The sequence below is a fragment of the Urocitellus parryii genome, chromosome 7 (genome assembly GCF_045843805.1).
Source record: "Urocitellus parryii isolate mUroPar1 chromosome 7, mUroPar1.hap1, whole genome shotgun sequence".
Classification (NCBI taxonomy): domain Eukaryota; kingdom Metazoa; phylum Chordata; class Mammalia; order Rodentia; family Sciuridae; genus Urocitellus; species Urocitellus parryii.
In genome coordinates, this window is record NC_135537.1 from 165,264,256 (window position 1) to 165,279,026 (window position 14,771).

The 14,771-nt window shown below is 41.4% G+C and overlaps 1 protein-coding gene across 1 annotated transcript; it reads left to right on the plus strand.

Annotated features, from left to right (window-relative positions):
• Nucleotides 1–209: 209 nt before the first annotated feature.
• Nucleotides 210–3,761, plus strand: Cfap97d1 (CFAP97 domain containing 1). The gene is made up of 5 exons (XM_026412433.2): nucleotides 210–333; nucleotides 976–1,046; nucleotides 1,302–1,420; nucleotides 2,878–3,001; nucleotides 3,705–3,761. Exons 1-5 carry the CDS (start codon nucleotides 210–212, stop codon nucleotides 3,759–3,761), a joined length of 495 nt encoding a protein of 164 aa, XP_026268218.1.
• The last annotated feature ends 11,010 nt before the right edge of the window (nucleotides 3,762–14,771 follow it).

A 14,771-nucleotide genomic window follows, 5' to 3' on the forward strand; every position in this document is an offset into this window, starting at 1 on the left:
TGTCAACATTAAAAAAATTTAATTATAAAAACAAAGTTTTCAAAAGTAGATGCCTAGAGATGGCCAGCATGTTCTCTTGCTTCTATTCCTTTCCCAAGACCTGACCCTGATGTCATAATTGGATAACTATGACACCTGTCGTGGGGACAGCTAAGTACCTCACAGAAGACCTAGTTGCCTCATTTCTGAAGTTAGACTAGAAAGAGAAGATGAACAATTCCCTGGATTATCTGGCCTACCCTGTTATCGTCTCTAATCATAGGCAAAGCACAACTTTCAGGAAAAAACTGGACCTTGGCCACTACATACTTCACAGGAATAGAATACAAATAGGTATGTGGATAGTTTCGGTTGGATGCTGCCATAAGCGGTTCTCCAAGGGTCCACCATAGAACTATCAATATTTGGGGTGATATGGTCTTCTCTGCTGAGTTTATTTAAGAGGACATTAATATCAGTAACAAAATTTATCTTCCACCAGGAACTTCATGTGGTGGAAACACTTATTTTAAACTCTTTAAAGCCAAAATAAGTTAGAAAGAGGATAGGACTTCAATGCCCATAGACAAAGGCTGTTTATCTCTGTAAAATGTCCTCACCATTCTTTCACTTCTACTCAAAACTCTTCAGAGCCGGGAGCAGTGGCTCACACCCGTAATTCCAGTGACTCAGGAGGCTGACACAGGAGAATCGCAAGTTTGAGGCCAGTCTCAGAAAACTTGAGAGGCCCGACGCAACTTGGCCAAGTTGAGGCACTGCCTCAGAATTAAAAGGGGGGGGGGCTAGGGGTGTGGCTCAGTGGTAAAGTGCCTAGAGGTTCAATCCCCAGTACCAGGAAAAGGGCGGGGGAGGAGACCTTGGCCAGAATATAGTCATAAATCAAGTTCATTAGTCAGAGTTTATTCTAGTAGATTTTCTGAGGCCATCACTAAGATTCCTGTGCAGTAACATTGTTCTTTTATCCCTCTTTTCTAGTAAAGCCTGCGGTTGATACCAAACCTCCAATGGCGCACACACATCACATTTTAAAATTGAGCAGACTACAGGTATTGTCATCTGCAGGCATAATATATTGACTTTTTAAAATCTTTACCCTAAAGAGAGTCACTTTCCCAGAACCTCCTAGATACCCACCTATCTCAAAGCTTTACTCTACCTCCCCATATCCACAGCTCCATTTTCCTAGGCTTTGCTCTTCTCCACAGTGACCCACAGTCCCAAAGGAGAGTTATGCTCAGCCTTCATGTGTGAGAACAAGTACAGCAGTGATGTCACCATGGTGGGGTGGGGTTTCTTAACAGGGTGAACAAAAGAGAATCGACAAAATCGAGTATGAAAATAAGCAACTGTGTCAGAAAATTGCCAATGCCCATCGGGGCCCTGCCCAGGTGGACTGCTGGAATGAATACTATTCCAAAAGGTAGTGTTCTTCTTCTGTATTTCACTTTTTTTTTTTTTTTTTTTGGTACTGGGGATTGAACTCAGGGGCACTCAACCACTGAGCCACATCCCCAGCCTATGTTGTATTTTATTTAGAGACAGGGTCTCACTGAGTTGCTCAGTGATTTGCCATTGCTGAAGCTGGCTTTGAACTCCCGATTCTTCTGTCTCAGCCTCCCAAGCCACTGGGATTACAGGCGTGCACCACCACACCTGGCTTGTATTCCATTTTTAGGAAGTCAAATTGGACCTTCCCCCTGGGTTCTCATGAGCAAGAGGAATAGTTAAAAGAAATTATCTTGAAGAGTAACCAAAGAGACCATGTTGAGAATGGAAACTTTGAGAATGGAGAACTTTCTCTAGCATCAAAGAACTAATATAATCTAAGAGGCTTTTCAGAGTTACTCAGAGTTCATCACAAGAAGGCACTTCACACTTTTGTAAATTGATAGCCACATGTCTTAGTCTTTTGGGCTGCAGTACCATACACTGATAGCTTATAAACAATAGAAGTTTATTTCTGACAGTTCTGGAGACTGGGAAGTCCAAAGATCAAGACACCAGCAAATTAGGTGTCTGGGAAGGGCTGCTTCCTGCTGCACAGAACCCTTCTTTCCACAGTAACTTCACAAAGTGGGAGGGGCAAAAGGATCTCTCTCAGACTTCTCCCATAAGGACACGAATCCCATTAGGGTGACTTAATCATCTCCCCAAAGTCTCACCTCCTAATACTATCCCTTTGGGGGGTTAGGATTTCAATATGCAAATCTGGGGGCCACACAAACATTCAGACCATAGCACTATAGCTGAGACAATGACACAGTATTATTCAAATTGGTTCCACAAATATTTCCTGAGTATTAATGTGCTAGGCACCAGGAATAGAGGAAATTAGATATATTTTCTAACCTCAAAGAACTCAAAGTCTGAGAAAGGGAGACATCTACGTAAATAATACCAATCTGAAGCGGTCAGAGCTACAAAAGAAGTGTATGCAAAGGAAGGAATTTGGTGGAGGTGTGTGTGCACGAAGATGCCTTTCCTCTATCCTGGTATATCTCAAACAAAATTGAAACCTGAGGGTTGTGAGATGGACTAAAAATTGTAGCCAGCCATTTGTGACTTATCCATTGGGAGCCTTTCCTCATCATTTAAACTCGAGGTTCTCAATCCTGGTTTCACATTACAATACTGGGGGAGCTTTGTAAAATTGCCTAGTGCCCAAATACCATCCCAGACCAATAAAGGAGAATCTTCTAGTGGGCAATGGGATGGAGGACAGGTTTGCTTTTGGGGCCTCAGGGCACTGCAGGACTCTTTCCTCCCTGCACTTGGGCAGCCTGGAACTAAACGGAATGGCAACTTCACCTCCTCCCCGTCTCCCATCCTCAAGAAGCATTTTCTCCTTCACTCATCTTTGGGTTTTGTGTTTTTCAGCTTAAACAGAGAAACAAGGAACCGCGAACTGGTGAGAATTACTGTGGAAAACCAGGGCATTCTGAAGAGGCTTGGTGATCGCAAACCCCACTATGACCGCTGGGCATCTGAGATAGACTGGCAGGCACGTGGCTTGTTATATTCCTAGGTGCACATGGGGTTTGTCTGTGGTCAGCCTAGGGAATGACTCAGAAGGACCCTCTAAATGGCTAGATTATGTGAAATGAACTTTGATTGCCAAAAGGAAAATCATCTAAGGCAACAAAGAGGCATAAACCATCAAACAGCTAAAGACATCATGATAACAAAGCTATTATGTGTCAGTTTCAGAAAATATTTGGTAGCATCTTCCTGGTATTTTAATTCATTAAGAAAGCGGTTGTGCATGCCTGTAATCTCAGAGGCTCAGGAGGCTAAGGCAGGGGGATTGTGAGTTCAAAGCCAGCCTCAGCAACAATGAGGTGCTAAGCAACTCTCAGTGAGACTCTGTCTCTTAAAGAAAATACAAAATAGAGGACATGGCTCAGTGACTGAGTGCCCCTGAGTTCAATCCATAGTATAAAAAAAAGAAAGAAAAAGAAAAAAAGCTCAGTGTGTAAAGTGAAGAAAGGGTACATGATCCCATTCTGCATGTGGCTGATTTGCCTTATTTAAGAATAACTCCTCAAAAAAAGGATGGGGGGAGCCATCTGCAGTATTTTTAAAAAACCTCCACTTCCTAGATTTGGTCTGTAAACCTTTTCTAAGCCACTCTTGGAATTTAGAACTTGAGCTGTAACATCATCACCCCGGCATTGACATAAACCTTTCTGACTTTTGCCTTCTAGAATTCAAGGCGTTATATCAAAAATACAACAAGATATCTTCTCTCCCAAGATGAGTAGGTATGTCTCATTACTATAGAACATTGCTACAGTTGCTACCAAAGCCCTAAGAACCCATGAATGGTAAACAAGAGGCCCAGCCGAGGGGATGAATTTTGCTCTTCTCATATACCATTGTTTGGCATTGATTCAGGGAATTTAAAGATCTTTGACTTCTCTCCATACAAGAAGGAAATGACATTATCTTCTATCATCAGCTTTGAGAACTTTATGGGAACCTGAGAGGAAGTGATTTGTTCCAATAAAACATTAACAGGAGGCCTCGTGGCTTTAAAGTCGTGCCAAAGTTACCCTTACAGGTCTCTGTGACTCTTCAGAAGTACTGTCATTTTGGCATTTGGTATGATTTGACATTATTAGTTAATGACTAAGTGGTCCCCTCTTTAAGGGAGAAAGAAGAAATGGACACTCAGGCTTTCCAAAGAACAGGCTGTATAATTGATGACTCTCTTTTTCTTTCTCCCCCCACCCCAAGGCAAAGTTACTTACCATGGAGAAGATCCTAAGATTTGTTGGCTGCTTATACTCGAGACACTCCAGGGTGGCTGAAGGCTCAATCTTAAGATGCTACATAAATCTTGGAAATAAAATAGGGCAGACAGGGGAATATGCAATGGCCATTTTTAAAATTGGGGGGTTATGAAAAGAAGCTTTAAGGAGGGTGGGGAGGGAGATGGGGAGAGATCTGAGAGGACTTTTAAATATACACTTGCCCCCCCCACACCAGTGCGGGGAGCTAAATAAAGGTGGCTCGAGTCAATTTCCTGGGACACCAAGTAAAACACAGACACACATTTTACCCTTCAATCAAACTCCAGGATGGCTCCTTGCTCTCGGCCTCAAGCTCCCCAAATGGGAGAGCAAGGAAAGTCATGAGAGGCTGGCGCCAGAGCAAGCACGGTTGGAAGTGAACTTTTATTGGGAGGACCCTCATTCTTTAGAATGTTCCATCCAAAACAGGCCAAGAGGGGCAGGGTTACAAGGACAGGTAAGGTAATTCGACCCCTGGGGCCGCCGGAGGCCATGCCTACACGTGAAGACACATTCTGCTACTTAGAGGATCGGGGCAGCAACTTAGGCCACTACAAAGGTGACCAGGTCACTCTAAAAGTGATCGACAGAGCTTCTACCAATCACGGGAAGGAAAAGGCCAGTCATTCAGCGTGACACCCCCCCAACACACAGTATCATTGTCATCCTGGGGGGAAGAAAAGGTGGGGTGAGGTGATCCGGCCACAAACCCGTCACTGTGAAAATGGAAAACAAGAGCACGTGATGGCATTGACAGTCATCGACAACACAAGGAACAAATACCATTGGTTCTCTGTGAATACACATGCTGGGGAAAGAAGGCTTCATTGTGGCTTCCGTGCACTCTGGCCATTGATAAGCAGCTGCAGCTTTGAAACTGTCTCAAAACGTGTGGGGAGACAATGGCACATCGCTTCTGTGACTGCTGATCGTACTGATTTTGAGCATGATTTTTAAAATTCTTTTAAAAAATTAACACCATAATGGCACAAATTCATGAGGTACAGTGTGATGTTTTGACAGGTGTATAGAACGCGGGATGATCAAATCAGGGTTATTAATATATTTACCCCACCAATATATATATTTTTTTAATTTTATGGACAATACCTTTATATGTGGAGCTGAGGATCAAACCCAGTGCCTCACACATGCAAGGCAAAGCACTCCACCCCTGAGCCATAACCCCAGCCCCTATCACACCAATATTTACCATTTATTTGTATTGGAAATACTCAAAAGTCCTCTCTCTAGCTATTTTGAAATACACAAATTATTGACTACTGTCTCCTTACTCTGCTAAAGAAAATTACAATTTAATCCTGTGGTTTCATACCTGCTAACCAAACTTTCTCTGTTTACCTCCTCCAAGCCCCTGGAGATTGCCGTCTACTGTCTTAGATCAACCTTTTTAGCTTCCACATGAGTGGAAGTGGAGTCTTTCTGTGCCTGGCTTATAAGCCCAATTTTTAAAACTTTCTACTTTGAAATAAGAGACTCACAGGTAGTTGCTTACAAACATTCACCTTCACCCAGGCTCCCCCAATTTTTAGCATTTGCAGAACTATAGTACAGGGCTGGGGCGTGGTTCAGTGGTAGGGCACTTGGTAGCATGTATGAGGTCCTGGGTTCCATCCCCAACACCAAAACAAAAAACAATATATCAAAACCAGGAAAGTGACATTGGTACAATTCCTAGAGCACATGCAGATTTCACCAGTTACACAATGCACTCATTTGTGTATATGTGTCTAGAGCCCTCAACAGTTTTGTCACGTAGCTTTGTGTAACTAGTCAAGGTGTCATTATCAAAAGACACTTGTATGCCACCCTTTTTAGCCACAACCACCTGCCTCCCCTTCCCAACTCCTGGCAATCACTGATCCGTTTTCCATCTTTATAAATATGTTATTTCTTGAGTGTTACATAAGTGAGATTGTGCAGTGTATGTTTTCCTGGTTTTTTGTTTTTGTTTGTTAGTTTGTTTTTGTTTTTGTTTATTTTTGGTACTGGGGATTAGACCCAGAGGGTCTCTACCACTGAGCTATGCCACCAGCCTTTTTTATTTTAGTTTGAGACAGTCTTGCTAAATTGCCCAAGCTGGCCTTGAACTTGTAATCCTCCTACCACGGCCTCCTGAGTTGCTGGCATTATAGGTGTGTAACCACCTTTCCTGGCTGTGCCCTTCCTTTTAAGATTACTTTGGTTTGTTAACATAAATTCCTAGAGGTTCATCCACATTGTATGCATTGATTGCTTATTTTTTTTATTGCTGAGTAGTATTCCATGGTATGGATGTCACATTTGTAACCATATACCCACTGAATGACCTTTGGGTAATTTCCAGGTTTTTAAAAATATTGTGAATAAAGCTACTATAGAGACTTGTGCACACATTTCTGCATGAAAATAAATTTTGATTTCTCTGGAACAAGTATCCAAGAGTGCAATTGCTAGATCATATAGTTAGTCTGCTTTTAGTTTTAAAAGGAGCCTACAAAATTGTGTTCCAGACCATCTTACATTCCCACCACCAGTGGATGAGTGATCCAGTTTCTCTACATCCTTAGCAACATTTGATATTATCTTTTTTTTTTAATGTTAGCCATTCTGGTATGCGTGTAGTGACATCTCATGTGATTTTAATTTGCATTTCTTTAATGGTTAATGAAGTTGAACATCTTTTCTGTGCTTGTTTGCCATCTGTATATCCTCTTTGGGGAAATGTCTGTGATTATCCATGTCTTTTGCTCATTTTTTTGAATATTGAATTCTGAGAGTTATTTACATATTCTAGATACAAATCCTTTGCTAGATGTATGGTTTGCACATATTTTCTCCCAGTCTGTAATTTCTCTTTCGGGGACTCTTTACAAAGTCTTTCACACAGCGAAATATTTATATTTTGATGATGTCCAACTTATCAATGATGAAAGTGATCTGTATCTTGACTGTATCAATGTCAATATCCTGTCAATATCATACTATAGTTTTGCACTATGCTACCTCTGGGAGGAACTGGGTAAGGGATTCACAGAATATCTCCATATTATTCTTTTTTGGGGGGGATAATGGGGATTGAACTCAGGGGCACTCAGCCACTGAACCATATCCCCAGCCCTATTTTGTATTTTATTTAGAAGCAGGGTCTCACTGAGTTGTTTAGCACCTTGCTTTTGCCAAGGCTGACTTTGAACTTGTGATCTTCCTGCCCTAGCCTCCCAAGCTGCTGGGATTGTAGGCGTGAATGTAAATCTACTATTATTTCACAATACAAAGGTTAAAGAAAAAAAAATCAAGGTAATATAAATTATTAACTGGTTCCAATTTGCCGAAGTCTGGCTGCAGCAAAATAACTGGTGTACCCAGCCGGACTGTGGCACCAATTAATCTCAGTTTGAGGAACAACCATTCTTCTAGACACTCTGGGGGTCATCCTTTACCATTCTCTTTAATCACATCTCCCCTCCCCCTCCAGCATAGTTCAAATTGACAAGTCCTAATTCTCAATCTCTATATGTGCTACCTTCCATATTTCAAGCACTTGTGATTTATTAAAATTTTTTTCATTTGTTTTTCAGGTACTGGGGTTGAATCCAGAGGCTCTCTACCACTGAGCTACATCCCCAGCCCTTTTTACTTTATTTTGAGACAGAGTCTTGCTAAGCTGCTGAGGCTTGTCTCAAATTTGCAATCCTCCTGCCTTGTTCTCCTCAGAAGTTGGGATTACAGGTGTGCACCACCATGCCTGGCCAGGCGCTTGTGATTTATGACTGGCATTATTAATGAAAAATATATCCATATCACTTTCTAGCTTACTACCTCCAGTGACTTGCCATTCTTTCATAATGAACCATCACCTTAATTATGACATAAAAGGCATTCTATGATCCTGTCCCTGTCTTTGAAGCCTCTACCAGTAAGAAATCTTAATTTCAATAAACAAAACTCAACTTTCTGATATAAGTAAAAAATAAAAAAATATAAATTCAGCCTGGCACAGTGGTGCATGCCTGTAATCCCAGCTTCTCTGGAGGCTGAGGCAGGAGGATTGTAAGTTCAATCCTCCTCAGTAATTTAGCAAGACCCTGTCTCAAAATAAAAAATAAAAAGGTCTGGGAATGTTGTTCAGTGGTTAAGCACCCTGAGTTCATCCCTGTAAATAACAGACCACATGAGAGGAGACCTGTTCTGCAGATGATACAGCTTGCATGGCTGCCCCTTGAACTAGAACTTGTTGAACTGCCACTGCTACCTTTAAAAATTCATCATTGTCCCTGATGTTCTGACACTAGCCCCAATTCCATTTCAGAGAAGGTATATCTGATTAGTGTAAATAGGTCCTCTGCCCATTCCTTAACTGCAAGGGAGTCTGAGAAGGTGATACATGATTTATTTTTTTGTTGTTGTTGTTTGTTTGTTGTTTTTTCCACTTTGAGATATGGGCTCTGCCTCTCACCAGGAACAAGACAGGAAGTTTGCCCCAAATTAGGAGGATCGGATGCTAGACTTCCACACAATGTCAGATTTCTGTAACCTTGTTAACTCTTTACTCCTGGCCTTTTCTTAGCTAATAGAGACTTGTGATTTTTCTCTTCCCATTAATTGTTATACTGTCTCCTCTGGCTGGGAGATCCACAGTTCTTCCTCTTTGCTTGACACCTGTTCATTTTCAACATTTGAGAGTCTGTGCTCCAGGAAGTTGCCATGAACTGCTCAGTTGGAGTTCCTTTGGGTACAGTTTCATTTAGAGGTTTTCCTGTTGTCGTCTTATTGATTTGTAGTTTGATTCCAGTATATCCAGAGAACAACTCTATAATTTCAATTCTTTTAAGTTTGTGATGGTTGTCTCCTTACCCAGGATATGATCTATCTAGGTGCATATTTTATGGGCATTTAAGAGAGCTGGGGCTGTATAGCTCAGTGGTAGAGTGCTTACCTAGCACATATGAGGCACTGGGTTTGATCATCCGCATCACATGAAAATAAATAAGTAATAAAATAAAAGTATTCTGTCCATCTACCAAAAAAAAAAAAAACAAAACAAAACATTTTAAAAGGCTGGGGATGTAGCTCAGTGGTAAAGCACTTGCCTAGCATGTGTGAGGCACTGGGTTCAATTCTCAGCACCACATATAAATAAATAAATAAAAGTCTATCAACAATTAAAAAATATTTTTTAAAAAAAGTTGAAAAAAAAGTGAGAGAGAACATGTTTTGTGTCATTATTGGTAGAGTGTTCCATAAACATTGTTAGGCGCTACAGTTCAGTTCTAGATCTTGATGATTTTCTATCTAGTAGTTCTATCAATTATTGCAAGAGTGTGGTGTCAAAATCCCCAGCAATAATTGTGGATTTGGTTAATTTCCCTTTCAGTTCTGTCAGTTTTTGCTTCGTCTATTCTGAAGCCCTGGTATTGGCGTAGACACATTTAGGATTGCTGTATCTTCTTGGTGGATTGATTCTCTTATCATTATATAATGTCCTTCTTTGTCTCTAGTAATTTCTTTTTTTTTCCTTTGAATTTGACTCTCTGATATTAATATAGGCACTATTGCTTTTTAACATTTATGTTTGCATGATAGATGATTATATTTTCACTTTCAGCCTATCTATGTATCACATTTGAAGAAGCATACATTTGTAGACAGCATGTCATTGAATCGTTTTCTCATCTATTCTGCTAATGTTTTGTGTTTGTGTGGGTGTGGTGTTGGGGATTGAACCCAGGGCACTGTGTGCATGCTCAGCAAGCATTTCCACTGAGACACATCTCTATCCATTTTTATTTTTATTCTGAGACAGGGTCTTGCTAAGTTGCCTAAACTGGCCTCAACCTTGCATTCCTCCTACCTCAGCCTCCTGAGCAGCCAGAATTACAGACATGTGCCACCACACTGGCCCATTGCCTTTTAATTGATCCTTTTGTCCTCTGCTTTAATCAGCTTTTGCATCACTATCACCAACATACCTGACTAGGACAACTTAGCAGAGGAAAAGTTTATTTTTGTCTCAGGTTTCAGAGGTTCAGTCCATGGTTGGCAGACTACATAGCTTTGGGGCTGAGGGAAGGCAGAACCTCATGGTTCAAGGGCACAGCAGAGGAAAGCAGCTCAGGACACAGCAACCAGGAATCAGCAAGAGAGCCTGGCTCACCAGAGACATCATATAAACCCCCAGTGACATACTTCCTCCAGCTATACCCTACCTGCCTGCAATTACCACCCAGTTAATCCATATCAATGGATTAATCCACTAATTAGGTTAAAGCCCTCATAATCTAATCATTGTGCTTCTGAACATGTTTGCATTCTCTCACACATGAGCTTCCAGAGGACACATCTAAACCAAAATACCTCCTCACTTTTTTTAAAAAAAAATTTTTAGTTGTAGATGGACCCAATATCTTTATTTTGTTTATTTAGTTTTATTTTATGTGGTGCTCGGGATCGAACCCAGTGCCTTATGCATGCTAGGCAAGTGCTCCACCACTGAGCCACGGCCCCAGTCCCCTCCTCATTTTTAAAATATAATTATCTGAATTTCTCCACAAGATTCTGAGTACTACAGTATCTTGTGGATAAAGTATGAGTACTATATCAGAAGATGATATCACTTTTGCTTCAACCATAAAATAAAGAAACTCATGAGGTGAATGATAGTGTTCTATTTTCTTCTGTTTTGTCGTTTTTTCCTTTCTGAGGGTCCCCGCCTTCCTCTGTTACCTTGTTTGGAGAATTACCTTTAAGGAAGGTCTCCACAAATTGTGTTTACCTTCTTCCAATAACATCTTTATTCCCCTTCATCCTAAAAAGATAATTACACCAAATGCAGGACTCCAGATTGATGGGGATATAGTCAGTAGCAGAGCACTTGCCTGGCATGTGTGAGGCCCTGGGTTCAATGTCCAGCACAAGGGGGGAAAAAGAAAGATTGATTGTTCTTGTTTTCAGAATTTAATAAATGTGTGGTACTTCTTTCAAGCCTCCATAGTTTCCCTTTGCACAGTTCCAATTGCATTTTTTTTTTTTTTTTTGGTACCAGGGATTGAACCCAGGGGTGCTTAACCACTGAGCCACATCCTCGGTGCTTTTTATTTTTTATAAATATTTTTAGTTATATATGGATGCAATGTCTTTATTTTGTTTGTTTATTTTTATATAGTGCTGAGGATCGAACCTAGTGCCTCACATGTGCGAGGCAAGCGCACTGCCACTGAGTCACAACCCCAGCCCTTATTTTTTATTTTGAGACAGGGTCTTACTAAGTTGCTTAGGGCCTCTTTAAGTTGCTGAGGCTGGCCTCGAATTTGTGATCCTCCTTCCTCAGCCTCCCTAATCTCTGGGATTTATAGGCGTGCACCACCACACCCAGCCTAACTGATTTTAAAATGAGCTTTATGCATATGTTGAAATCTTAAATTATTAAATAAATCAGCAAGATCTATCATTGTCTGGATGTATGATACTGTGATTGGTGGTATAGATGAAGTGACACCAAATAAGTAGATGCAACGCGATTGTCCATATGCTTTAAAGCATGTGTGTATTTGAACATACAGTGGCAAAAGCACCATTGGCAAATGTGCTCCCATCTGAGCACCATGTGTGAATGACAGATGGTTGTAACTTTCTTAAACCCACTTCCTGCAGGGAGTGGAGTGGGTGGAGGAAAGGCTACTCATCACTGGATCAAGGTTGGCAGCAACATTAACTCACTTGCTAACTCTGCTCAATTGATACTGAACACTATCCTGAAAGATCCAAAGGCAGTGCCTAGATTTGACAGGAGAGTGCTGTGATCAATGAGTAACGCCTGCTACAGGTGCAGGAACGAGTGGCAACCCATATGCCACTCATTTAACATCCCTGACCTAGAAAATTCCTCCAGAGTTCACAATCCCTCTGGCTCTAGAAACAGGAAGAGGACTTACCTGTGTTTAAAGGCCCAAGAAAACAAAAGGTACATCTTGAGGGGTTTCAATGAGGTTTGAATCAGCAATGAACTTCTGCAAACATTTCCCCTCAGGGCTCAGAACTTACATACTGCTAGTTGGAATAGAATTTGGAATTGCATTTACATATATCACACCAGTATATATTTTAAATAGGTGCATTAAAAAAAAAAACACTTTTCTGCTTTTTACAGACTGCAAAAAACGTGCCTTCTAAATGACCTCTGTCCTGGAGGCCCTATTCTTTCTACTCCCACAGATCTGGTGCAGACAAACAGCTGTAGACCAGCTTGTCTTGGGGGTAGGAAGGTTACCTTGACAGGAAATAAGGCAAGCTCATTTTAACACCTTGCTTATAATACATGTAAAGAGATTGAGTACATTTCATCTCAGAATTGGGTAAAAAGATGGAGTAAGAAGCAAATAATGTCTGTTGAGTAGTATGAAATGCAGAAAACATCATTATCTGGTGCCCAATCATTGTATGCCAACCCTGGAAGACAAATCACCCAGGTGAGACTTCATAGGGTCTCCACTATGGTGCCCTCCCTACAGGTATTCAAAAGTTATTTTTACCTAAGTATTTTTGCCTGGGAGTAGACTTTTTGGGGGGAGGGGCGGGGACAAGGGTACTAGGGGTTGAACCTGGGGATGCTGTGCCACTGAGCCACATCCCCAGCTCCCCCCACCTCTACTTTTTCTTTTTTAATTTTGAGACTGGCTCTTGCTAAATTGCTGAGGCTGACCTTGAACTTGAACTTGCAATCCTCCTACCTCAGCTTCCAAAATTGATGGGATTATAGCCATGAGCCACCATGCCAATCTGGAAGTAGACATCAGATATCAGTCTCCTGCCTAACAACTTTGCACTTACCACCTACCCTTCATGGGGCAGCGACTTTTCCTGGCCTGGTTCTCTGTGGAATAACTCAAGACCAATTTCCCTTGATAAGAATCCAATACTCTGTAAGCAAAAGGAGGTCTCCAACCTTTTGTTAGAAAGTTCTGAAGAATATGATCCTGGTAGTTGGGCCTGCCAAGGTAGTGAGCTAGAGAGTTACACAGAGTCCTTGTACAAGAAGGTAAAATAGAAATTTCTAAATGGGCAGCAGACCCTCTCTCTGGTGCTTCACCTGTGACCTGGTCTCCTTTATCTCTTCATGAGTACATTTCATCTCAGAATTGGGTAAAAAGAGAGCCTGAAAATGTAGACATGTGTAAGCAACCTCTTTGCAGTCTTAGAAGCTACAGATATGTTACATACTATTGCTAACTCCAGCTATGAACACACTTCCCTTGTAAATCAGTTATTTAATGGGTAGCTTTGAGTATGGAGCCACAAAAGAGTGAGGCAGTATTACATAGTGGTTAAGAACCATGTCTCTCTTGCTGGGTGCAGCGGCACACGCCTGTAATCCCAATGGCTTGGGAGGCTGAGGCAGGAGGATCACCAAGTTAAAAGCCAGCCTCAGCAACTTAGTGAGGCCCTAAGCAACTCAGTGAGACTCTGTTTCTAAATAAAATATTAAAAAGAGCTGGGAGGGCTGGGGTTGTGGCTCAGGGGTAGAGCGCTTGCCTCATATGTGTGAGGCACTGGGTTCTATTCTCAGCACTGCATATAAATAAATGAATAAAATAAGGTGCATTAATAACTAAAAAAATTTTTTGAGGAGGGGGTACCAGGGATTGAATTCAGTGGCACTTGACCACGGAGCCACATCCCCAGTCCTATTTTGTATTTTATATAGAGACAGGGTCTCACTGAGTTGCTTAGCACCTCACCATTGCTAAGGTCGGCTTTGAACTAGGGATCCTCCTATCTCAGCCTCCTGAGCTGCTGGGATTACAGATGTGTGCCACTGCACTCAGCTAAAAAAAATTTTTTTAAAAAGGGGTTGGGGGCTATGGCTGTGGCTCAGTGGTAGAGCGCTCGCCTAGCACATGTGAGGTACTGGGTTCGATCCTCAGCACCACATTAAAATAAAATGAAGATATCCACTTACAACTAAAAAATAAACATATATATATATATAAAAGAGGGGGGTTAGGGATATGGCTCACTGGTTAAGCGACTCTGGGTTCAATGCCCGGTACCAAAAGTAAAGAAAAAAAGAACCATCTCTGGCATTAGGAATATTTAGGCTCAAATATAACAGCTATGCCATTTTTTTTAAATGTATATGTGTATGCTTGGGTACATTATTTAAACTTTCTTTCTTTTTCTTTTTCTTTTTTTTTTTTTGGTTCAAGGGCTGAACCCAGGTGTGCTTAACTACTGAGCCACATCCCCACATTCCCAGCCCTTTTTGTATTTTATTTAGAAAGAGGGTCTGGCTAAGTTGCTGAGGCTGCTTTGAACTCTCAGTCCTCCTGCCTCAGCCTCCCGAGTCATTGGGATTACAGGCATGCGCCACCGTGCCAGCTAAGCTTTCTAAGCCTCATTTTATCTTAATTATAAACTGAAATGATAAGAATCCCGCCTCACTGGCTTGATGTATTTGTGAAAGTTGTGTATGTAAAGGTC

What these genes read in the sequence shown, in the direction of transcription:
- Cfap97d1 (XM_026412433.2), top strand. Translation starts at nt 210, where the DNA reads ATGAACAATTCCCTGGATTATCTGGCCTACCCTGTTATCGTCTCTAAT. An exon ending in CAGGAATAGAATACAAATAG is followed by an intron (nt 334 to 975) that starts GTATGTGGATAG and finishes CCTCTTTTCTAG; the next exon opens with TAAAGCCTGCGGTTGATACC. An exon ending in AATGAATACTATTCCAAAAG is followed by an intron (nt 1,421 to 2,877) that starts GTAGTGTTCTTC and finishes TGTGTTTTTCAG; the next exon opens with CTTAAACAGAGAAACAAGGA.